The sequence below is a fragment of the Tachyglossus aculeatus genome, chromosome 11 (genome assembly GCF_015852505.1).
Source record: "Tachyglossus aculeatus isolate mTacAcu1 chromosome 11, mTacAcu1.pri, whole genome shotgun sequence".
In the NCBI taxonomy this organism is placed as follows: Eukaryota; Metazoa; Chordata; class Mammalia; order Monotremata; family Tachyglossidae; genus Tachyglossus; species Tachyglossus aculeatus.
Window position 1 is genome coordinate 27,871,889 of NC_052076.1, and position 23,253 is coordinate 27,895,141.

Sequence of the window (23,253 nt, forward strand, 5' to 3'; positions counted from 1 at the left end):
GACCTGGGTTCTAATCCTGGCTCCACTTCTTAAAAATAACAATAATAATAACAATTATGGTGTTTCTTAAGCACTTACTATGTGCCAAGCACTGTTCAAAGCACTAGGTTAGATACAAGCTTATCAGATTGGACACAGTCCCTGTCCCACAGGGGGCTCACGGTCTCAATCCCCATTTTAAAGATGAGGTAACTGAGGCACAGGGAAGTGAAGTGACGTGGCTTAGTGGCAAGAGCCCAGGCTTGGGAGTCAGAAGACATGGGTTCTACTCCCAGCTCCTCCACTTGTCTGCCATGTGACGTTGAGCAGTACACTTTACTTCTCTGTGCCTCAGTTACCTCATCGGTAAAATGGGAATTAAGACTGGGAGCCCCACGTGGGACAGCCTGATGACCCCAGCGCTTAGAAAGTGCTTGGCACGTAGCAAGCTCTTAAGAAATACCATAATAAGACTGTGAGCCCATTATTGGGTAGGGGTTGTCTCTATTTGTTGCTGAATTGTACTTTCCAAGTGCTTAGTACAGTGCTCTGCACATAGTATGCGCTTAATAAATATGATTGAATCAATGAATAATTACAAGGTCACATAGCAGATGTGGTGGAGTCGGAAATAGAACCCGCGACCTCTACTCCCAAGCCCCTGGTCTTGCCCCTAGGCCATGTTGCTTCCCTAACCCCTTGCCTGTTGGGTGACCTTGGATGCAAATCATTTAACTTGTCTGTGCAGGGCATAATAATAATAATAATAATAATAATAACAACGATGGCATTTGTTAAGCACTTACTATGTGCCAAGCACTGTTCTAAGCACTGGGGGGGAAGCAAGGTAATCAGGTTGTCTCACATGGGGCTCACAGTCTTAATCCCCACTTTACAGTTGAGGTAACTGAGGCCCAGAGAAGTGAAGTGACTTGCCCAAATGGCAGAACAGGATTAGAACCCACAACCTCTGACTCCCAAGCCCGTACTCTTTTCAGTTAGCCATGCTGCTTGACTGCTTAAGGCCTCCTCAAGCCTTTGGAACCTATTCCCAGGGGCAGGCGGCGTTGTAGTAGACACTCAAGCACTGGTTCCCCCCCAACCAGCTCTCTCCCAGGAGGGAGGTGGTGGTCCCTGGAAGCTTGGGGTGCCCAAAGGGGGCACCATAAAATAGGGGCACTTGGTCAGGCGGGCAGGGGACCCCCAGGAGTGAGAGGAAGTGGCAGGGGACAAGGTAGAATTCATTCATTCATTCATTCGATCATATTTATTTAGCGCTTACTGTGTGCAGAGCACTGTACTAAGCACTTGGGAAGTACAATTCAGCAACAAATTCATTCATTCAATCATATTTATTGAGTGCTTACTGTGTGCAGAGCACTGTACTAAGCACTTGGGAAGTACAGGTCGGCAACATATAGAGACGGTCCCTACCCAACAACGGGCTCACAGTCTAGAAGGGGGAAACAGACAACAAAACAAAACATGTGGACGGGTGTCATCAGAATAAATAGAAATAAAGCTAGATGCACATCGTTAACAAAATTAATAGACTAGTAAATAAGTACAAGTAAAACAAATAGAATGGGATGGAAGGAAACGGAATGGAAGCGGAGGGCATGGAGTGAGTGCAGGAGGAATGGAGCAGTCCACTTGGAAACAGTTTGGCCTAATGGAAAGAGCAAGTTCCTCCTTATCATCATTAATCGTATTTATTGAGTGCTTACTATGTGCAGAGCACTGTACTAAGTGCTTAATAATAATGGCATTTATTAAGCGCTTGCTATGTGCAAAGCACTGTTCTAAGCGCTGGGGTAGATACAAGGTAATCAAGTTGTACCACGTGGGGCTCACAGACTTAATCCCCATTTTACAGATGAGATAACTGAGACACAGAGAAGTTAAGTGACTTGCCCAAAGTCACACAGCTGCCAAGTGGCAGGGGTGGGATTTGAACCCATGACCTCTGACTCCAAAGCCCGTGCTCTTTCCACTGAGCCATGCTGCTTCTAGACTATGTAAACTGTAATTATGTAAACTGTAAATTATAAATTATGTATTTATTCATATTAATGCCTGTCTCCCCCTCTAGACCATAAGCTCGCTAAGGGCAGGGAACATGTCCACTAATTCTGTTGTATTATACTCTCTGAAGCACTTAGTACAGTGCTCTGCACATAATCATACTAATTAGTATTGTGGTGTTTGTTGGGTGCTTACTATGTGCCAGGCATTGTACTAAGCGCTGGGGTGGATACAAGCAAATCGAGTTGGACATGGTTCCTGTCTATGTAGGGCTCCCAGTCTCAATCCCCATTTTACAGATGAGGTAACTGAGGCACAGAGGAAGTGAAATGACTTGCCCAAGGTCACAAACAGACAAGTGGCAGAGCCGGGATTAGTAAGCACTCAATAAATACAATTGATTGATTGACTGACTGACTGATTGGGTGAACCTGGGCAAGTCACTGAATTTTGAGAGCTTCCCAGTCCTCGTTTGTAAAATGGGGATTGAATCCTTGTTTCTCCTCCTTCTTAGAGAAGCAGCAAGGCACAGCAGCTAGAGCACAGGCTTGGGAACTAGGAGGTCATGGGTTCTAATCCTGGCTCCGTCACTTATCTGCTGTGTGACCTTGGACAAATTCATTCATTCAGTCAGTCAGCCGTATTTATTGAGCACTTACTGAGTGCAGAGCACTGTACTAAGCGCTTGGGAAATACAAGGTGGCAACATAAAGAGACGGTCCCTACCCAACAACGGGCTCACAGTCTAGAAGGGGAAGACAGACAACAAAACAAAACATGTGGACAGGTGTCAAAATCGTCAGAACAAATAGAATTATGGCTATATGCACATCATTAACAAAATAAATAGAATAGTAAATATGGACAAATGAAATAGAGTAATAAATCTGTACAAATATATACAAGTGCTGCGGGGAGGGGAAGGAGGTAAGGCAGGGGGCCAGATGGGGAGGAGGAGAGGAATAAGGGGGCTCAGTCTGGGAAGGCCTCCTGGAGGAGGTGAGCTCCTTCCCTCATTTGTAAAATGGGGATTGAGACTGCGAGCCCCATGGGGAACAGTACTGTGTTCAACCCGATTGGCTTGTAATAATAATAATAATAATGGCATTTGTTAAGTGCTTCCTATCCACCCCAACTCTTAGTACAGTGTCTGGCATACAGTAAGTATTTAGAAAACACCACAATTACGATTATTATTATTATTATTATTATTACTTAGACCCAGAGCCCCTTGTGGGGCAGGGACTGTGTCTAACCCAATTAGCCTGTATCTTCCCCACTACTTTGTACACGAAAGTACTTAAATGATGATTCTCCCCTTTGCCCCTGGAGGAGCCCCCCCTCGCCCCCTGAGCAGGCCAGGAGTAGGGGGGCAGGGGAGTCCCTCCCACCCTCCTTCCCTTAGGCTCCAGAAGGTCGCTCTTGGGTCCAGGTGGGTCCAGGTGGGTTAATCGTTGGCCCAGGCCCTACTCTCAGAGCCACAAAGGGCGAGGGACTTTGCTCTTTGTCTGGCCACCCCTGGTCAGAAATCTGACCCACCATACTCCCCTCCCCCAACTTGGGGTCCTGCCTGGAATCCAGCCCCTCCTCACAGCCAGCATCTTGACAGAGGTGGTCTGGGGCTGGGGGGCTACGAGGAGAGGGGGCTGGGCGCCTGTGAACGGTTAAGTGGGAAATTGGGGCCATGGGGTGGGGGTGGGGCAGCTGAGTGGCGGGAAACACTGGAGCGAGCTGCCAGGGAGAAAATGGCAGGAGGAGCAGGCTGCTCGGCTGGTCAGGGCGGAGAGGGCCCCGGCCGGGGGCTGGCGGCTTGGAGCGGGCCGGGGTCTCGGGCAGCTGACACAGCTGGGAGTCTCCAGACACTCCGGAATCAAGAAAGCTGCTTTTCCCCTACCCAGATCACCCACTTTGCCCCCTTCACCCATTCCCACCCACCCCAAAATCCCCTTGATTATTTAGGAACGGGGCCTGTGGGAAGATTTGTTCCTCCAGATGGGGAAACTGAGTCCACAGGACAGGGCTGGTTGTCCTAAGACAGGCCCTGCCTCCTCTGAGCTCCTACAGGTCTCTTCATGGGGCCCTCTAGGCTGGCCCAAAATGGAGGCAGAGACTAGTAATAATAATAAGTAATGCACTATTCATTCATTCATTCAGTCTTATTTATTGAGAACTTACTGTGTGCAGAGCACTGTACTAAGCGCTTGGGAAGTACAAATCAGCAACATATAGAAACGGTCCCTACCCAAAAACGGGCTCACAGTCTAGAAGGGGGAGACAGACAACAAAACATGTAGACAGGTGTCAAAACCGTCAGAATAAACAGAATTAGAGCTATATGCACATCATTAATAGAGTAGTAAATATGTACAAGTAAAATAAATAGAGTAATAAATCTGTACAAATATATACGAGTGCTGTGGGGAGGGGGAGGAGGAGAGGAAAAAGGGGGCTCAGTCTGGGGAGGCTTCCTGGAGGAGGTGAGCTCCCAGTAGGGCTTTGAAGGGAGGAAGAGAGCTTGTACCAAGCATTTTATTAAGTGGATCAGTTGAAACAATATGAGCAGATCAGACACAGACACTGTCACACCTGGGGTCACAGTCTATGGGAAAGAAGAACAGTTATTTCATCCCCCTTTTACAAATGAGGAAATGAGGTTCAGAGAAATTAAATTCATTCAATCGTATTTATTGAGCGCTTACCGTGTGCAGAGCACTGTACTAAGCGCTTGGTACTTGGCACTGTACTAAATGACTTGCCCAAGGTCACATAGCAGGTCAGTGGTGGAGCTGGGAATAGAACCCAGGACCTCTGACTCTCATGCCCATACTCTTTTCACTCAGTTAATCTGGAGATCAAAGACAGAGTGACCAGGCTGACAGAACTGGGGGAGAAGTCAACTTGGAGTAGGAACTGTGGGATGAGGAAAAGAGTACATCAAATTATTATGGTCATTATTAATATTATCGTGTTTGTGTTTTTTTGGTTCTTTTTAATAATAATAATAATAATGACATTTATTAAGCACTTACTATGTGCAAAGCACTGTTCTAAGTGCTGGGGAGGTTACAAGGTGATCAGGTTGTCCCATGGGGGGGCTCACAGTCTTAATCCCCATTTTACAGATGAGGTAACTGAGGCACAGAGAAGTGAAGTGACTTGCCCAAAGTCACACAGCTGACAATTGGCGGAGCCGGAATTTGAACCCATGACCTCTGACTCCAAAGCGGGCTCTTTCCACTGAGCCACGCTACTTCTCTATGGCATTAGTTAATCACTTACTATGTGCCAGGCACTGTACTAAGCGCTGGGGTAGATACAAGCCAATCAGGTTGGACACAGTCCATGTTCCACATTAGCTGACAGTCTTAATCTCCATTTTAATAATAATAATAATAATAATAATAAAGGTATTTGTTAAGTGCTTACTAGATGCAGGCATTGTTCTAAGCACTGGAGTAGGTACAGGATAGTTGGGTTGGACACAGTCCCCGTCCTACAAAGGGCTCACAGTCTTAATCCCCATTTTCCAGATGAGGGAACTGAGGCACAGAGAAGTGAAGTGACTTGCCCAAGAGAACACAGCAGACAAGTGGCAGAGCCGGGATTAGAACCCATGACCTCCTGACAACCAGGCTCGCGCTTTATCAGTTAAATTTTGGGGGTTTTTTTGGGGGGGGGCGTGTTTAATGGTATTTGTTACGTGTTTACTATGTGCCAGGGACTGTACTAAGCGCTGGGGTAGATACAAGCTAATCAGACTGAACACAGTCCCTGTATACAGAGGGCTCACAGTCTAACTCTCCCCCCTCCCCCCCACCATTTTACAGATGAGGGAACTAAGGCACAGAGAAGTTAAGTGACTTGCCACGGTCACACAGCAGACAAGAGGCAGAGCTGGGATGTTGTTAGGCACTTACTATGTACCAAGCACTGTTCTGAGGACTGGGATAGGTACAAAGTTGATCGGGTTGGATAAAACCCCTGTCCCTTAAAGGACCCACAGTCTAAGTATTGGTGCCTGTTTGCTTGTTTTGCTGTCCGTCTTCCCCCTTCTAGACTGTGAGCCAGTAGTTGGGTAGGGTTTGTCTCTGTTGCTGAATTGTACTTCCCAAGTGCTTAGTACAGTGCTCTGCACACAGTGAGCGCTCAATAAATACGATTGAATGAATGAATAAATACGATTAAATGAACAAATGAAGTAGGAGGGAGAACAGGTATTTCACAGCCTAGATGCATCCTTCAAGTCACCAACCTCAACTGAATGGCTTGCATCTACCCCAGCGATTAGCACAGTGCTTGCCCATAGTCAGAGCTGAACAAATGCCATCATTGTGGTTAGTGCGATCGTCCAGACCCCCGCTTCAGGAGCCGGGTGCCTCCAGCCCACCTCTCCTGTTGACTTTCCACGGGGCTGTCAGCAAGAAGAGCAAGGCAGACGCAGAGGAAGTAAGGCAGGTTTGCTTTCCTCGCTTGCATTTCCTGCTTCTACAGGCACATGGTCCTCCAGAATTAAGCAATATAAAGTCCCAGCCGGTCTCCCTGCGGCCCTACTCTGCGGGAGTGGAAGAGTTGGGGGCCAAGACATCCCCTAGGATGGCCTGGTGGAAAGATCCCGGGTCTGAGAATCGGAGAATGAGGGTTCTAATCCCGGCCGTGTGATCTCGAGCTTTACTTCTCTGTACCTCAGTTACCTCTTCTGTAAAATGGGGATTTAGACTGTGAGCCCCACGTGGGCTAAGGACTGTGTCCAACCTGATTACCTTGTATGTACCCCAGCTCTTAGAACAGTGCTTGGGAAGTAATCATTCATTCCATCGTATTGAGCATTTACTGTGGGCAGAGCTCTGCACAAAGCGCTTGGGAGAGTACGATAGTAAGCGCTTAACGAATACCACAATTATTTATTATTATTATTACAGTCTGACTTCCTGTCCCAGCTCAGTCCAGCCCACCCCTGGCCGGGCTAACCCAGCAACCTCTCTCCATTTACCGACTGAAGACTGTAAAAATTGCGTTGAAGAAAACGAAGCCGGTTTGAGTTCCGGGAGACCAGCAAAGCATTTTACACTTTGGAAAACCCATTCCAAGTCGTGAGGGTTTTAAAACCTCCCGCTCTGGGAGAGGCGCGGGCCCCGGGGGGTCACACCAGACAAGGTCGGAGCTGCCTAGGAGACACCTGGGATGGGGGGCGGTTGTCCGGGAGGCCCCGGGCCGCCCCTCTTAACCCAAATATAAAACCCTTTCTGGGAGCTGATTAAAGTCACACGCCTGTCAAATGGCTGAAAACCACATCCACCTGGACTCTGGTCCCTCCCGGGTGGGAAGGGGGAAGCTCCTGGGTCACTTCTGTTCATCCTCGGGTCTGCTGAATGTGGGGACACAGGGGCGACACAGGGGCTTCAGCCCATTAGCTCAGGGCCACTGAGGAGGGTGGGTGGGTGGAGAGAGGGGTACTTAATAATAATAATAATAATAAAAAGGGCATTTGTTCAGCGCTTACTATGTGCAAAGCACTGTTCTAAGCGCTGGGGGTATACAATGTGATCAAGTTGTCCCACGTGGGGCTCACAGTCTTAATCCCCATTTTTACAGATGAGGGAGACTTTGGCTAGACAGGATCGGAGGATCCCCTGGCTGTCTGAGGACTGGAACGGTTAGAGAGGCAGGGTCCGGGGGCCACCCGGAGTCCTGAGCTGCCCCTGGGGGCCACATACGATAGCCCATCTTTAGCCTGGGAGTCAGAAGGTCCTGGGTTCTAATCCTGACTCTGCCACTTGTCTGTTGTGTGACCTTGGGCAAGTCACTTCAATTCTCTGTACCTCCGTACCCTCATCTGTAAAATGGGGATTGAGACCGTGAGCCCTCTGTGGGACAGGGACTGTGTCCAACCCAACTATCTTGTAGCTACTCCAGTGCTTAGTACAGTGCCTGGCACATAGTAAGCGCTTAACAAATACCACAGTAATTATTATTATTAAGCTTCCTTCTAGTCTTTAAGCTCACTGTGGCCAGGGGATGTGTCTGTTATATTTCATTCTCCCAAGCCCTTAGTACAGTGCTTTGCACACAGTAAGCACTCAATAAATACAATTGGCTGACTGAAAGTTTCTCCATCCATCCATCCATCCTTCCATCAGAAGTGCTTACAGGCTAGATGCTTAGCCTCCACATTTGGAAGGGAAAAGTAGGGGCTTCATGGAACCTGCCCCCAACCCTTCCCCACCATCCTGTCCCTGCCCCTGCCCCTGCCCCTGTCTCCCCCACACCCTGGCAGCCCCGAGTGTGAAATTTCAACCACGGTGACGATGGAACAAATCACTGGCCCATTTCCCGAAGGAGCAGAGGTGGGGGGGGGGGGGGGGGGGGAGTTTCCCAGGAATTCCACAACCTGCACCCTGTCCCTTTGGTGGAGGAGGGGGTTGTCCCAGGACTGCAACAATCCCATCAAGTGTGCAGCCTTGCCTGTGGGCAGGCTTTGGAGGTGTCCACACTGCTGTCCGAGTACCCGTACACACACACACACACACACACACACTCTCTCTCTCTCTCTCTCTCTCTCTCTCTCTCTCTCTCTCTCTCTCTCTCTCTCTCTCTTTCTACCCTGCCAACATACACCCAGTTCCATTTCTCTACCCTGCAAACACATCACCTCCTCCCCTCCGCACAAGCACACAAGTCCATTCTTCACCACACACCCTGGAATCCGTGCGCACTCTCCGCAAAGATACAGACACACACACACACACAGCTCCTCTCCTACATACTCACATATCGGTCTGCTATACAAACCACAAACCACTGTTCACAAACACCCAGATCCATTCAAAACACACCCACACCTACCCCTACAAAGTACACAAACGGAGATAGACACACACTCACAAACACCTGTGACCTGGGTTCTAATCCCAGCTCCACTCCTTGATTGCTGTGTGAGCTCATTGTTGGGTAGGGACTATCTCTATATGTTGCCGACTTGTACTTCCCAAGCGCTTAGTACAGTGCTCTGTGCCCAGTAAGAGCTCAGGAAATACGACTGAATGAATGAATGTGTCTGTTTATTGTACTACTCTCCCAAGCACTCAGTACAGTGCTCTGCACACCATAGCACTCAATAATACAATTGACTAACTGAATGACCTTGGGCTAGTCACAACTTCTCTGTGCCTCCATTTCCTCATCTGTAAAACAGGAATTCAATGTTTAGACCGAGTCCTGTGTGGGAGAGGGACTGTGTCAGACCTGTTTAACTTGTCCTCGCCACAGAACTTTAGCATAGTGCTTGGTACATAGTAAGGCTTAAACAAAACCACAATTATTATTATTGTTGTTATTATGATCGTTATTATTAGTTTCTCTCTCAGTCTAGGGGGATAGCTGGGTACAAAGGGCTATGGTGAGCCAGACATGACCCTCCCCCCTCTTCCCACCTCAGAGTAGGCTGCAAAGGGGGACAAGTCACTTCACTGGACTTCAGTTTCCTCAACTGCAAATGGGGACTCAATACTTTCATTCATTCACTCAATCGTATTTATTGAGCGCTTACTGTGTGCAGAGCACTGTACTAAGCGCTTGGGAAGTACAAGTCGGCAACATTTAGAGACGGTCCCTACTCAACAACGGATACTTGTTCTACTTCCTAGACTGTGAGCTCCATAGGGGACCCGATGATCTTGTATTTACTCCAGTGCTTAGTAAAGTGTTTGGCACACAGTTAGCGCTCAACAAAAACCAGTTATTATTATTTAGAGGAGAACAAGGCAGGAGGGAGAAGACATGGTAATAATAACAACGATGGTATTTGGCAAGCACTTACTATGGGCCAAGCACTGTTCTAAGTGCTGGGGTAGATACAAGGTAATCAGGTTGTCCCACGTGGGGCTCACAGTCTTAATTCCCATTTTACAGATGAGGGACCTAAGGCACAGAGAAGTTAAGTGACTTGCCCAAAGTCACATAGCTGACATGTGAGGGAGCCGGAATTAGAAACCCATGACTTCTGACTTCCAAGCCCGGGCTCTTTCCACTGAGCCACGCTGCAGATGACAGTGGCCCACAAGATGCTTCTAGACTGTGAGCCCATTGTTGGGCAGGGACCGTCTCTATCTGTTGCCGACTTGTACTTCCCAAGCACTTTGTACGGTGCTCTGCACACAGTAAACGCTCAATAAATACGACTGAATGAAGGAATGCTTCCAAACGGCTGTGACCAAGCCAGAGGACGCTTAGGCAGGAGCCACGCTGTACCGGCCACAAGAAGGGAGGAAGTCAAGGGGCCTGGGAGGGAGTTGTCAAATGAACCCCAGGGTCCCCATCCCCCTCCTCCTCGGGATTCAAACCCAGGACAAAACACCCCGGGGGTTTGGCCCCAAAGCACTCTTGCAGAGAGCAGAATGACTCAGGGCTGTCAGAGGTATCCTCCATCGCAGGACATCTGCAACCTTTCCCAGCCCCTTCTGCAAAGCTTCTGCTGCATGACCTTGGGCAAGTCCCTTAGCTGCTCTGGACCTCAGTTCCCTCATCTGTAAAATGGGGATTTAATCCTTGTTCTCCCACCTCCTTAGACTGTGAGTCCTCTGTGGGACAGGGGCTGTGCCTGACCTAATTACCTTATATCCACCTCATAATCAGCATGGCTCAGTGGAAAGAACCCGGGCTTGGGAGTCAGAGGTCATGGGTTCAAATCCCAGCTCTGCCACTTGTCAGCTGTATGACTTTCGGCAAGTCACTTAATTTCTCTGTGCCTCAGTTACCTCATCTGTAAAATGGGGATTAAGACTGTAAACCCCCCGTGGGACAAGCTGATCATCTTGTATCCTCCTCAGCACTTAGAACAGTGCTTTGCACATAGTAAGCGCTTAACAAATGCATCATTAGCATCATCATCATCAATGGTATTTATTGAGCACTTACTGTGTGCAGAGCACTAGAGTATAATACAATGGAGTTGGCAGTCATGTTCCCTGCCAAAAACGAGCTCATGCTCTAATGGAGACTGTGTTTCATACAGTGTTTGGTGCATGGTAAGCACTTAAGAAATAATAATAGTGATGGCATTTAAGTGCTTACTATGTGCTAAGCACTGTTCTAAGCACTGGGATAGATACAAGGTAATCAGGTTGTTGCACATGGGGCTCACAGTCTAAATCCCCATTTTACAGATGAGGTAACCGAGACACAGAGATGTTAAATGACTTGCCCAAAGTCACACAGTTGATAAGTGGCGGAGCCGGGATTAGAACCCACGACCCCTGACTCCCAAGCCTGTGCTCTTTCCATTAAGCAAAGCTGCTTCTATATTATCATTATTATTATATCGTTACCATCATCATCTCTGAAAATTAAGTCCTCCAAGCACAAGATTTGTGAGCCCCCAAGGAACAGGGACATGTCTAATTCTCCCTTGTGTAGTCTCTTCTGTCATGCAATAGAGTGCTCTGTATACAGTATGTGCTTAATAAATATTATCATTGCCACAGCTACAAGTCTTGGAGACAATTTACCAGGTCAGATGGTAAAAAGAAGTACGAAGAATCCCCTCACCACACGTTTGCCAAAAGTTCCTTGCATCTACCAATTCTATTGAATTGTACTCTTCCAAGCACTTAGTGCTCTTCACTGTCAGCCCTCAATAAATACCACTGATTGATTGGTTTACTGGTTTACAGACCCTTCTACGCCTACCCTCACCTCTACCCTCTACCCCCCTTTTTCCCAGATCTTTCCTGACCAACTATGTCCCCTGGAGACTGTACCCCAAGCTACCACCTCTGGTTTGGCTGTAGGAGGGGAATCTGGGCACAGCATGGCACCCGGATCTGTCTCCTCCAGGTTTCACCTGATTCTCGGGACAACCTCATACCCGATGGAGCCAAGTTCACCCTCCCACCCAACCAACACAGTTCCAACTTCATTCTCAACCATCACAGTCCCAACCTCATTCATTCAATCGTATTTATTGAGCGTTTGCAGAGCACTGTACAGAGCCCTTAATAATGGTGGCATTTGTTAAGCACTTACTATGTGCCAAGCACTGTTCTAAACACTGGGGTAGACACAAGGTAATCAGGTTGTCCTACGTGGGGCTCAGAGTCTGCATCCCCATTTTACAGATGAGGTAACTGGGGCACAGAGAATTGAAGTGGCTTGGCCGAGGTCACACAGCAGACGAGTGGCGGAGCTGAGATTAGAACCCATGTCCTCTGACTCCCAAGCCCGTGCTCTTTCCACTACCTCGTACCCGACAGAGGCAACTACAACCTCACACTCAATCAAGGTAGTTACAACCTAGCACCAACAAATGGTTACAACCTCACACAAAGAAACACAGCTACAACCTGACAAAGCTGCAACCTCACACCCAGCCAACATAGCTAGAACCTCACACCAGCCAACACAGCAACAACCTCACACCCAGCCAACATAGCTAGAACCTCACACCAGCCAACACAGCGACAACCTCACATCCAGCCAACATAACTCCAACCACACACCCAACCATCAGAGCTCCAACCTCACACCGCTACAACCTCATACCCAACAAGGTAACTACAGTCTCACACCGAGAAGGCTACAACCTCACACAGCTACGATCTCACATGAACCAACAAAGCTACAACGTCACCCACAATCAACACTGCTACAATCTCACGTCCAACCAGCGTCACTATAATCTCACCACCCGACCTACTCAGCTACAACCTCACACGCGATCAGTTCAGCTACGACTTCACATCCAACCACTGCAACTACAACTCATGGCAACCGGGGCAGTTAGAAAAAGAATCAAGCAAACACCTGCTCTTCCCGGGGTGAGAGAATGGGGTTTTCTTTTGGGGATTTTGAGGCAATGTGAACTGTACTTTGGGGAATCTGTGAGGTGTTGGGGGAAGGAGCAGAGGGGCCCTGAACTCTGTGGTCTGTTGAAGAACCTGTGGAACAAGCACGGCATCACAGGGCTGGCAAGTTCTTCAAAGGTTCTCAAGCCCCTGCCTCCGCCCTACCAGATTTCAAAGTCCTGGCCCATTTCTGTGGGGGTTTTCATCAGCTTTCAGGTCACGGGGCCAGGCCTATCTGTTTGCTAAGGACCAGAGAGGCCATCTAACTGACCCCGCTAACCGGGATTGATTCCAGCCTCTTCTTGCCGCCGCCAGCCAGGACCTGACCGAAGGTGCGGAGCCCAGCAGGAGTGCCGGGAAGGAAGCAGGGCCAAACCAAGCTCCTCGTGGAGTGGCCAGTGGGAACATCCACGCTGGGCGGGAGAGGCCTCTCTGGGAGCCTCTGGGCCATCCAGAAGCAGGCTCCGGGCCACCCCTGTGCCATCCTATTTTGAAGTCAGAAGCGACTGGGCTGTCCTGGAAGCCTCAAGACCCCCGGGAAAGAAGCAGCTCGGAAGGAGCATGAATGAAAAGGAGAGTCTTTTGTCTGTCTCCTCTCACTCCGCTCCACAGGCCGGGAGGAGAGGAGGGGAAGCCAGGCGCACAAGGCCAGTTGGAATATTTAAAGATGGGGGTGGGGATCTGGGGGGGACGGGGGCTGGGGGGGGAGACGGGAGAGCCAGGGCAGAAGGAAGAGAGGGGAAGGGGAGCCATGGGGAAGTTAGCTGGGGTGAAGGGGTGCTGGGGTGGGAAGGGGGCTTAGAGGAAAGGGCAGGGGAGCTGGGGTGGAGGAGACAGCTGGGGTGGGAAGGGAGCTGTTGGGAAGGGAAACTGGGGTGGGAAGGGAGCTGGGATGGGATAGGAGTTGGAGCAAAGGGGAGGGAAGCTGGGGTGGAGAGAGAAGGAGAGCTGGGAGGATGGGGGAAGGGAGCTAGGAGAATAGGGGAAGGGAGCTTGGAGGATGGGGGATGGGAGCCGGGAGGATGGAGGAAGGGAGCCGGGGGAATGGAGGAAGGGAGCCGGGGGAAATGGGGGAAAGGAGCTGGGGTGGAGGGGGGAAGGGGAATTAAGGGCTAAGGTGGAGCTGGGGAGAGAGGAAAGGAGCTGAAGCGGAGGGGGAAGGGAGATGGGCCGGAGGGGGACGGGGGTTGATTGGGAAGGGGGAGGGCAGTCGGGGCGGAGGTGGGAGGGGGAAGGGAAGGGAAAGTGGGGGAGGGGCTGCGATCGCCAAAGCAGCTCTCGGTCGCCACACGACTTTCGAAGGAAAAAAGCGCGGAAATTTCTCCCCCTTCCGGAGCAGAGAGTTCTCGAAGCCAGAATCAATCTTCCCGCTCCGGACCGGGCCGGAAGGGTGGGAGAGACCCTCCCTCCCCGGGGGCGCCCCAGCACCCCCCTCCCACTATTTTTGGGGGGGTCTGGGATTTGCAGCCACGGGGCCGGCGCTCCGGACGGCGTGGGCACCCAGAACCGACCCGGCTGGGCATTCTTTTAGTTTAGGATTTGGCTTTTTGTCTCTTTAATCCGTTTTTTTTTCCCCCTCGTCCCCCGCCCACCCCCAAAGTTGGGGAGGGGGCGGGCGAAAGAGGACAAGCCCACACGAGCCGTGAAGATCCTGCTGGCAAACCGGTCCTCGAGTCCCCTCCCCCGGGCGCCGGCGGGGCCCAGGGACCCCCCACCCCCTGGTGCCCACGCCCACCGTCCATCCCCCTCCCCAACCGCCTGGGGTTTGAAGTCTGTCGGCGGGGAGGGGCGGTTCACCCGGGCCGGGCCTCGCTTTTTCATCTTTTCCGTTGAAGCATCAACCCACCCGGGCGCTGGCTCTTTTCCCTCCCCGGGCCCGGTTTTTTTTTTAGGGGGGCACGGAAAGTGGCCAGCAAGGCCCGGATCCCCCTAGCCCAGGTGGCCACGACCCCTCTCCATCCTCCGGACTCCCAACAGCCCAAGATTGCCAGGAAGGAAGCGCACCCTTAAGGCTTTAGGGTTAGGGCTGAAAATGGACCCGATGGTCAACCCTTCGACCGAGCTCTAACTGTGCGCGGAGCACTGTGCCAAGAACAAGACGACGGAGTCGGAAGACGCGGTCCCTGCCTACAAAGGGCAGGGGGGGGACCTTGCTGTTTGGTGATGGGGGGGCTTTTTCAAAAAGAAAAAAAAAGTTGGATTGGGGTAGGAAAGTCATCGGGAAGGCCAGGATGAGTGTCCGGGCTAACAGGGAAATGCAAACATTACTCTACGCGTAAGAGAACCACGGTTCCGCGCTGCAGACAAATGGAGGAATTAGAGAAAAGAGTTTAAAATGGGAAATCCGTTGGAGGAAAAGTTATCTGACTTGAAAAACAAAGATCAAGGCGGACTACGGTTCCAGAAGGGTCCGGGGGCTCAGCATTGCTCAAAGCCCCAACTGAATCTGATTTTAATGGAGTCTTTCCCGAAAATACCTTGTTAAACTCTTGCTATTTTAAGGTGATCTGCTCTCTCATCAATCCGATGGGGGTATTGCTCCTACACGGAAGATGTTGAAGCTGCTAAATTTCACTCTGCTTTACAAACAGAAAAACTGGAACAAAGTTTGCCTGGAAGTTTCACCTTCCCCCCACCCCCTCTACTGTTCTTTTCACTTTCTGGGCTCCTTTTTTTTTTCTTCTTCAATCATTCAGTCATTCATTCATTCCGTCGTTCATTCATTTTCCGACCCTGCCACAAGTCTTTCATTAAAGAAAGACCATCTCGCAAGGTTAACATTCTTTGGCTTGTTTGGAAATCATTTGTTGAGCTAATTATTTCTTTTGGGTCATTCTCAATCTTTTTTAAAATAAACTTTCAGAAACCCTATTGGCAAAATTTTTCTTGAACGGAACTTCACTGAGCGTCAGAATGGCACAAGATAGGCTCTTAAACCACTAAAATTAGTGAGAATTATTTCAAAATACTTTTTTCACGGTGCAAAACATTTTCCCTCAAAGGTTTCTCCTCTTTCATCTGAATGGCCTCGTGATTGGTTTAAAAGGGTAATTTCAAACATGTTGCTAGTAGCGTTTAAAAAATAATTTAATAGGCTGTTTTAAAATAAATTTTGAGAACCATCAAGCTTTAATCTGCACGGAGAATGCACACATTTCAGTGTCTTATAACTTCCAGTTAGTTAAGTACACAAACACATAACAGTTCAAGCTATAAAAAACAAAATCCATTTAATTGTAAAAAAGTAGCCTAGATGTACCTCGTACAGTATTTTTACAGCACCATGACATTAAGCATGCTCTGTATTACATCTTAAATTCACATTCCTACAGCAAAGACAATCTCCTTGGCAAAGATAACAAATGTTTAATTTCCTAAAAACATACCATTTCCAAAAATAAGCGCACAGCTTTCCTAAGATGGCTTTAACATTTAAATAGTCTTTAAATGTTTTTTGTTTTGTTTTGTTTTGTTTTTTAAAAAAAGCCACACACCTTTTCTCAACTGCTTGAAAATCTTATGGTTTCATTTTTTTCTTTCATTCCAGCTTTGGGCAAGGAACATGTGAGGTGCTAAACATAACACCAATTTTATGGCAAAACGTTTAACACTGGCTTTACACAAACACAAAAATCAAAAAAATGCCCGGGAAAGCAACTTAATTATTCCATATATATGAAATATATATATATATACATATACATATATACACATATGAATAATACACATTTTAAGATTGGAGAAAGAGGGCACAAATCAAGTATTTTTCCTTTTATCTGCTGTTCAGCATTGGGATTTTAAAAGGATGTAAATTCTAGTTTTCAAATAAAGCAAAAGATTTAATCTTAAACCCTAGATGAAATTAAAAAGACACCAGCAATCCTAGGCACCAACTCAGCACAGACAACTTTTTATCTTTGGAGTTTTGTTTTCTCAAAAAGAGGGGCGGGGGAAATACTGTGGGGTTCTGTGTTCACTTAGAAGCAGTATTTATATTTTTACATTTAAGTGGATTCTGAAGGAATGTGGCTTTATTTTCCTGTATCTCAAAATGAAAGTTTTTCTTTTTGAAAACACACACACACACACAAACTATATACATGGTTGTACATTTTGTCTAGAACACGTTAGTCATACTTAATTAACTAGTTTCTGTTCTATATATCCATGAGACTGGAAAATCCAGTAACAAACCAACTGAAGAAATACTTTCAAACACAGCCTGAAACATAACCACCGCAGGCTCCCTCAGAGAGCACAGAAAGTATAGAAAGTATTGAAACCATTTTTTTTTTCAAACCAGCAACTTCCAAAGAGTGTTTATTCTGGGAGGACCGAGACTCCCTCTAACACACACCCAAGGCTCTAGAATCTAGAAGCCCATTTCAGAAAGGAAAAAAAAAAGACACAATAGAAGTAATCAGATCAGTCAAAACTGGGGGGGGGGGTCAACGAGGTTTTTCCCTTCCGCCCCCCAACCCCTTTAAAGATTTCGGCGCACATTTTGGAGGGGGAAAAGGCAGCCTCCAAATGGCTTCGAAGGTGTCAGGCGTCGATTTTAGAAAGAGAGTTGCCCATGGAAATTAAAAAACTCAATTAGCGAATTTATGTCTCCACATCTTGTATTTCTTGGGTTTCGAATCAATCTCTTAGAAGTTAAATAGTGTCCTTTTTCTCTCCTGCCCAGCACCCCACCAAAAAAAAAATAACCAAAAAAACAAAAAACACTTCCACACTGCAGGATTCCGGTTGTTTTAACCATTTCAAACTTCCAGCCCCGTCCTCTTCAATCCGCTCCGCCCCCCAGACAGCCACGGACTTTACTCCGCCGCCCGCCCCCCGCCCAGTAGAGATTGTTAAATAATAATAAAAAAAGATTTTCGTTGCCTCCTTTCTATTTTACTACGTCTTTCCAACCCCCGATGTTTCAGCCACCCCGTACCAGTCTGTAAACATAGTAATTCTCACCACCCATAACAGGGTGGGTTCTTTTGTAGGGGCCGTCTCTATTTGCTGCCACCTTGTACTTCCGAAGCGCTTAGTACAGTGCTCTGCACACAGTAAACGCTCAATACGATTGAATGAATGAATGAACGAAAGCCAATCGCTAAATCGTATTTATGCGCGCTTACTGTGTGCTAAGCGCTTGGGACAGTACAAATAGAGTCAAAAGGGTTAGATCTCTGGCCCGGAAAGAGTAAAATAACCTTATACTCCCCAAAACCAGTCTCCACCTAGCAAGTTTGGGGACTGGATCAAGTCATTCATTCATTCAATCGTATTTATTGAGCGCTTACTGTGTGCAGAGCACTGTAGTAAGCGCTCGGAATTCGGCAACAACTAGAGACAATCCCTACCCAACAACGGGCTGACAGTCTAAAAGTCCTTCCTGGCCACGAGAAGAATGATAAGATCCGGGGGCCATTCCCTCGATCACCAAAATAAATTAATCAATCCATCTCCAGAGAGGGGAGACTGACCCCCTCCTCTCCCACCCCACCCCACCCCAGTCCAGCCCCAGCTCTTCTCAGACCCTTCTGGTTTGAACCAGGATCCCCAGTCCCCATCTCTGGAAGTCAGGGTGGATAGTACAGTGCTCTGCACACAGTAAGTGCTCAATAAATACGATTGGATGAATGAATGATGGGGAGGGTCGAGGGAGAAAATTTTTCAGGATAGATCCTTTATTCTACCCAGACAAGTCGCCCCCCGGGCCCTTTCCTTCTCCTCCCCACCCCCAAATTCCAACACCCACCCCCCCCCACCAAACCTGATGCCCTATAGGATCCTTTGCTCATCCCCATCGGAGAGTTCAGCTGGCCCTGGGCACAATGAGGTGGGAGGAGGAGGCAGAGGGGGAGGAAGAGGAGGAGGAAAGGGCTTAGAGTGACAATCCGAAACGCATCCCTCTAGATTGCGAGCTCCTTGTGGGTAGGGATTGTCACTCTTTAGTGCTGCATTGTACTTTCCCAAGCGCTTAGTACAGTGCTCTGCTCACAGTAAACGCTTAAGCCCTTTGTGGGCAGGGATTGTCTCTCTTTATTGCTGTAGTTTACTTTCCCAAGCGCTTAGTATAGTGCTCTGCTCACAGTAAACGCTTAAGCCCTTTGTGGACAGGGATTGTCTCTATTGCTGTAGTGTACTTTCCCAAGCGCTTAGTATAGAGCTCCGCTCACAGTAAACGCTTAAGCCCTTTGTGGGCAGGGACTGTCTGTCTTTATTGCTGTACTGTACTTTCCCAATAGCTAAGTACAGTGCTCTGCACACAGTAAACGTTTAATAAATATGATTGAATGAATGAATGAATGAAATACGTTTGAATGAATGAAAGATGGTGGTGGGTGGGGAAAGGGGAGCAAAGGGGCCTGGACCTGTCGGTGAAGAAGAGGGAAGGACGGGGGGAGGGGGGGGTTCAGGCCGATAAATAGGATGGGGGTTTCCTGGGGTGTGGTGGGGGGGGGAGATCTTTTTTAATTCCTAAGGAGAGGGGCCGAGGAGCAGGCGGCCAAGGAGGAGGTTTCGAAGTTGCACAAGTCATCCTGTTATCCCGAACTCTTTGAACTCCAGGGTCACAGAGGCCCCAAAGCCCCCCTCCCCCATCCCCCCTCCCCCTGCCGGATCCACACCTTGAGCAAACTCCCCTCGGCAAGACTCCTTCTCACGAAACACTTCTAAGTTTGTCCTTTACCTTTCCAGATGACGTCGCGTCGCTTTTCCACCCCTCCACACCTCGGCTTTGTCCAAGCGAGAGACGCCACGCGAAGCCAAGCCTCTCTCTCCCCTCCCAATCCCAACGGATTCCCCGCCGCCCACCGCCCCCGGGAAGAGGGAGGGGAGACGGTATACCTTTGCTTTTTGGGGACTGAGTGTTCAATCTCCAGACGTTTCCCCTGCAGCTCCACTTTGCCTGGAGGGAGAAAGAGAGGTGGATGGAGAGGGGCTGGTTAGGGTGGGGGGCTACCGAGGAGAGGAGGGCTGGGGTGGGGGGAAAAATCCGTCGATATTCCCGGGGGGGGGGGGGTGGGAGCGAGTTGGGTCTCGAGGGGAGGGTCTCTTATTAAAGTTTCTGAAAATCCAAAATGTCTTTCAGTCTGGTGGCGGGAGAGGCTGACCTTCCAGCGCTTCAGGGATCTAGTCCTTTTCCCCGGGGTTGAGTTTTTTGGTTGTTTTTTTGCGGGGGAGAGGGAGGTTATTTTGTCGTGGTGGGGGTCGGGAGGCCACCGGAGGGGCAAACGGTTCTGGGAGGAGTGGGGGTCTTCCGGAGGGGCTGCGTGTCCCCAGCCTCCGGCCTGCCTCTCTGCGAAGGCAGCGGCATGGCGGTCCTCGCTGTCTCCCCCGCTCCATCCCACCACCAGGCTCCGAGTCAAAATGGCCAAGTCCCTTCCCTTTCCCTTTCCCCTTCCTCCGGCCGCGGCCCCCCACCCCATCCTACCCCCCCGAGCCTGGGGCTTCGTGGGGGAGAAAAATCAGTGGGGAGGGGGGCCCCACCCCGTCGGGATCTGGGCCCCCGGAATCTGCCTTCCCGCCCCTAAGGCCTGGAAAGGACAGTTGGGTGGGAGAGCTGTAACGGGGGAGTCGCTCAAAGGCGGGGTGGGAGGGAGGGGCTTCCTCAGTTTGGGGTGTCGGCCCTGATCCAGTTGAGGGGGGGGGTCCCGCTCCCTGGAGTGATTTTCCTGGGGGGGGTGGGGGCCGCTGGGGGAAAGGCGGGGCGGCTTCTCCAGGTCGTTTTCGGCTTCGCCCCCTGAACCCCGTTTAAGGAGAAGAGCGGGTCCTGGAAGGTCGGGAGGGGGCTCTGGGCAGAATGGGGGCGGGGGTGGGGGGGGAGGGGGTGTCTCTTACCGGAGAAAGTTTCGATGGCCCTCATGGCCCACTGCTCGTTCGGACAGTCCACAAACGCGTAGCCGGACTTGACCAGAAACTGGCCGCTGTAGGCGATCTTGTGGTCGGCGAAGACCCTCTCCAAGTCCCCCGGGGTGACGCCCTCGTTCAGATTCCCGATGTACAGCTTGTTCATGGTGGCGGCTGGGGGCGGAGGGCCGGGGGAGAAGACCACCCCCCAGCCCCGGAGCTCCGAGCCTGGAGGAAGCGGGGAGGGCGAGGCCGGGCCCCGGGAGAAGGCCGGGGGGCTGTTGGTGGGAGGGGGCGGGGACAAGCCTTCCGCCCCCCCTCCCCAAAGTCGTCGGGGGGCGGAGGGAGGGTGGTCCTGGGGGGGCCCCGGGCGAGGGAAGCGGCGGCTTCTTTCGGTCCGTCCCGAAGGCCCCGCGCTCCCGGCCCGGGCGGGTCACGTTTCTCTGGCGCCGCCTCTAAATAAAATCGACTGGGAAAATGGAGCGGAAAAAAAAAAGGGGAAGCCACGTGGTAGCAGCCCCCACCCACCCCGGAGGGGGAGGCCTCGACGCCACCCCAGCCCGGGGTCTCCCCCACTCGCCCCCCCCCAAAGCGGACCCGGTCGGGGGGAGAGGGGACCCCCGCTCTCCGGCCGGCTTGGGGGCCCAGGCGTGCCGACCCTCGGCTCCTTGGCTGGGGCCGGCCCACCCTGGGGGCCGCCCCGCCCCCGGGGGGCTTCCCCACCCGCCCCCCGGAAGCCCACGCTAGGTTGAGGAGGACTCTTCAGTCATTCGATCGGGTTTAGGGAGCGCCCACTCTGTGCGGAGCGCTGCGCTGAGCGTTCGACTCCCGGGGCCCGGAGGCCGCGTTTTCCCGAGCCGTTTGGGACTCATTGGAGTGGGGGGGGGCGATCGGGGGGCTCCCAGGGACGGAGGAGGGGGGGGGGGCTCCAGGAGAAAAAGAAGTTGGGAGCGTGGACCCCCGTGCGGGGAGCTGGCGGAGGGTCGGGGGCCGAGAAAGTGGGGTCGGGGGGCGGGGGGAATTGGAGCGGGTCGACCGCGAATGTAGCGAACACGGGGAGGGGGACGGCTCCCTTCAGGACAGAGGAGACCGTATAAATAAGAATAACGATAATGAGGGTAGTTGTTGGGCGCTTACTACGCGCCAGGCACCGTACTAAACGCTGGGGCGGATCCCAGCCAATCGGGCTGGACCGTGAGTCCCCGTCCCGTGTGGGGCTCACGGCCTCCCTCCCCAGACGAGATAACTGAGGCCCAGAGAAGCGAAGAAGAATGGTATTTGTTAATAATAATAATAATAATAATGGTGGTATTTGTTAAGCGCTTACTATGTGCAAAGCACTGTTCTAAGCGCTGGATAAGCGCTTACTATGTGCCAGGCACTGTACTAAGCGCTGGGGCGGAGCCCAGCCAATCGGGTTGGACACGGTCCCCGTCTCGTGTGGGGCTCACGGTCCCCATTTTACAGACGATATCACCGAGTGCCAGAGAAGTGAAGAAGGATGGTGTTTGTTAAGCGCTTACTACGTGCCGGGCGCCGTACTAAGCGCCGGGGCGGATCCCAGCCAAGCCAGCTGGACGCAGTCCCCGTCCCGTGTGGGGCTCACGGTCTCGCTGCCCATTTTGCAGACGAGATTACTGAGGCCCAGAGAAGTGAAGAAGGAGAAGAATAACGGTATTCGCTAAGCGCTTACTAGGTGCCAAGCACTCTTCTAAGCGCTGGGACAGACACGAGGTAATCGGGTTGTCCCACGCGTTACTCTATTTATTTATTTATTTTACTTGTACATGTCTATTCTATTTATTTTATTTTGTTAGTATGTTTGGTTTTGTTCTCTGTCTCCCCCTTTTAGACTGTGAGCCCACTGTTGGGTAGGGACTGTCTCTATATGTTGTCAACTTGGACTTCCCAAGCGCTTAGTACAGTGCTCTGCACACAGTAAACGCTCAATAAATACGATTGATTGATTGATTGACTGTTTCTATATGTTGCCAACTTGGACTTCCCAAGCGCTTAGTCCAGTGCTCTGCACACAGTAAGCGCTCAATAAATACGATTGATTGATTGATTGACTGTTTCTATATGTTGCCAACTTGGACTTCCCAAGCGCTTAGTCCAGTGCTCTGCACACAGTAAGCGCTCAACAAATACGATTGATTGATTGATTCACCCCCATTTTACAGAGGAGATAAGTGGAGCCCAGAGAAGTGAAGTGGCGTGCCCAAGGTCACGCCGGAATTAGAACCCACGTCCTTCAGAGCTCGCCAGGCTGCTTCTCAATCGGGGTCTCCGCGGAGGGGATCTTTTAGAGTGTGAGCCCACTGTTGGGTAGGGACTGTCTCTAGATGTTGCCAACTTGGACTTCCCAAGCGCTTAGTCCAGTGCTCTGCACACAGTAAGCGCTCACTAAATACGATTGATGATGATGATGATTGGGGGCGGAAAGGTGGTCTCCCTGGCCGGGGGAGGGGGCTTCGGCAGGGAGTGCGGCCCCGCCTACCTCCCTAATTTCCGTTCCGCGCTCAAGGCGGGGACCGGGCTGGGTGGGCGCCGAGGGAAGACA

The 23,253-nt window shown here is 50.5% G+C and overlaps 1 protein-coding gene across 5 annotated transcripts in view; it reads right to left on the reverse strand.

Annotated features, from left to right (window-relative positions):
* The window catches only part of IGF2BP1 (insulin like growth factor 2 mRNA binding protein 1), a 57,357-nt gene extending 36,501 nt beyond the window's left edge, over window positions 1-20,856 (reverse strand). For all 5 annotated transcript variants that reach the window (XM_038754205.1, XM_038754203.1, XM_038754201.1 and 2 more), the window contains exons 1-2: window positions 20,682-20,856; window positions 19,689-19,749 (exon numbers count right to left, since the gene is read on the reverse strand). In XM_038754205.1, coding sequence (XP_038610133.1) covers window positions 19,689-19,749; window positions 20,682-20,856 — 236 coding nt within the window. The remainder of the gene's footprint in view (window positions 1-19,688; window positions 19,750-20,681) is intronic.
* Window positions 20,857-23,253: the final 2,397 nt, after the last annotated feature.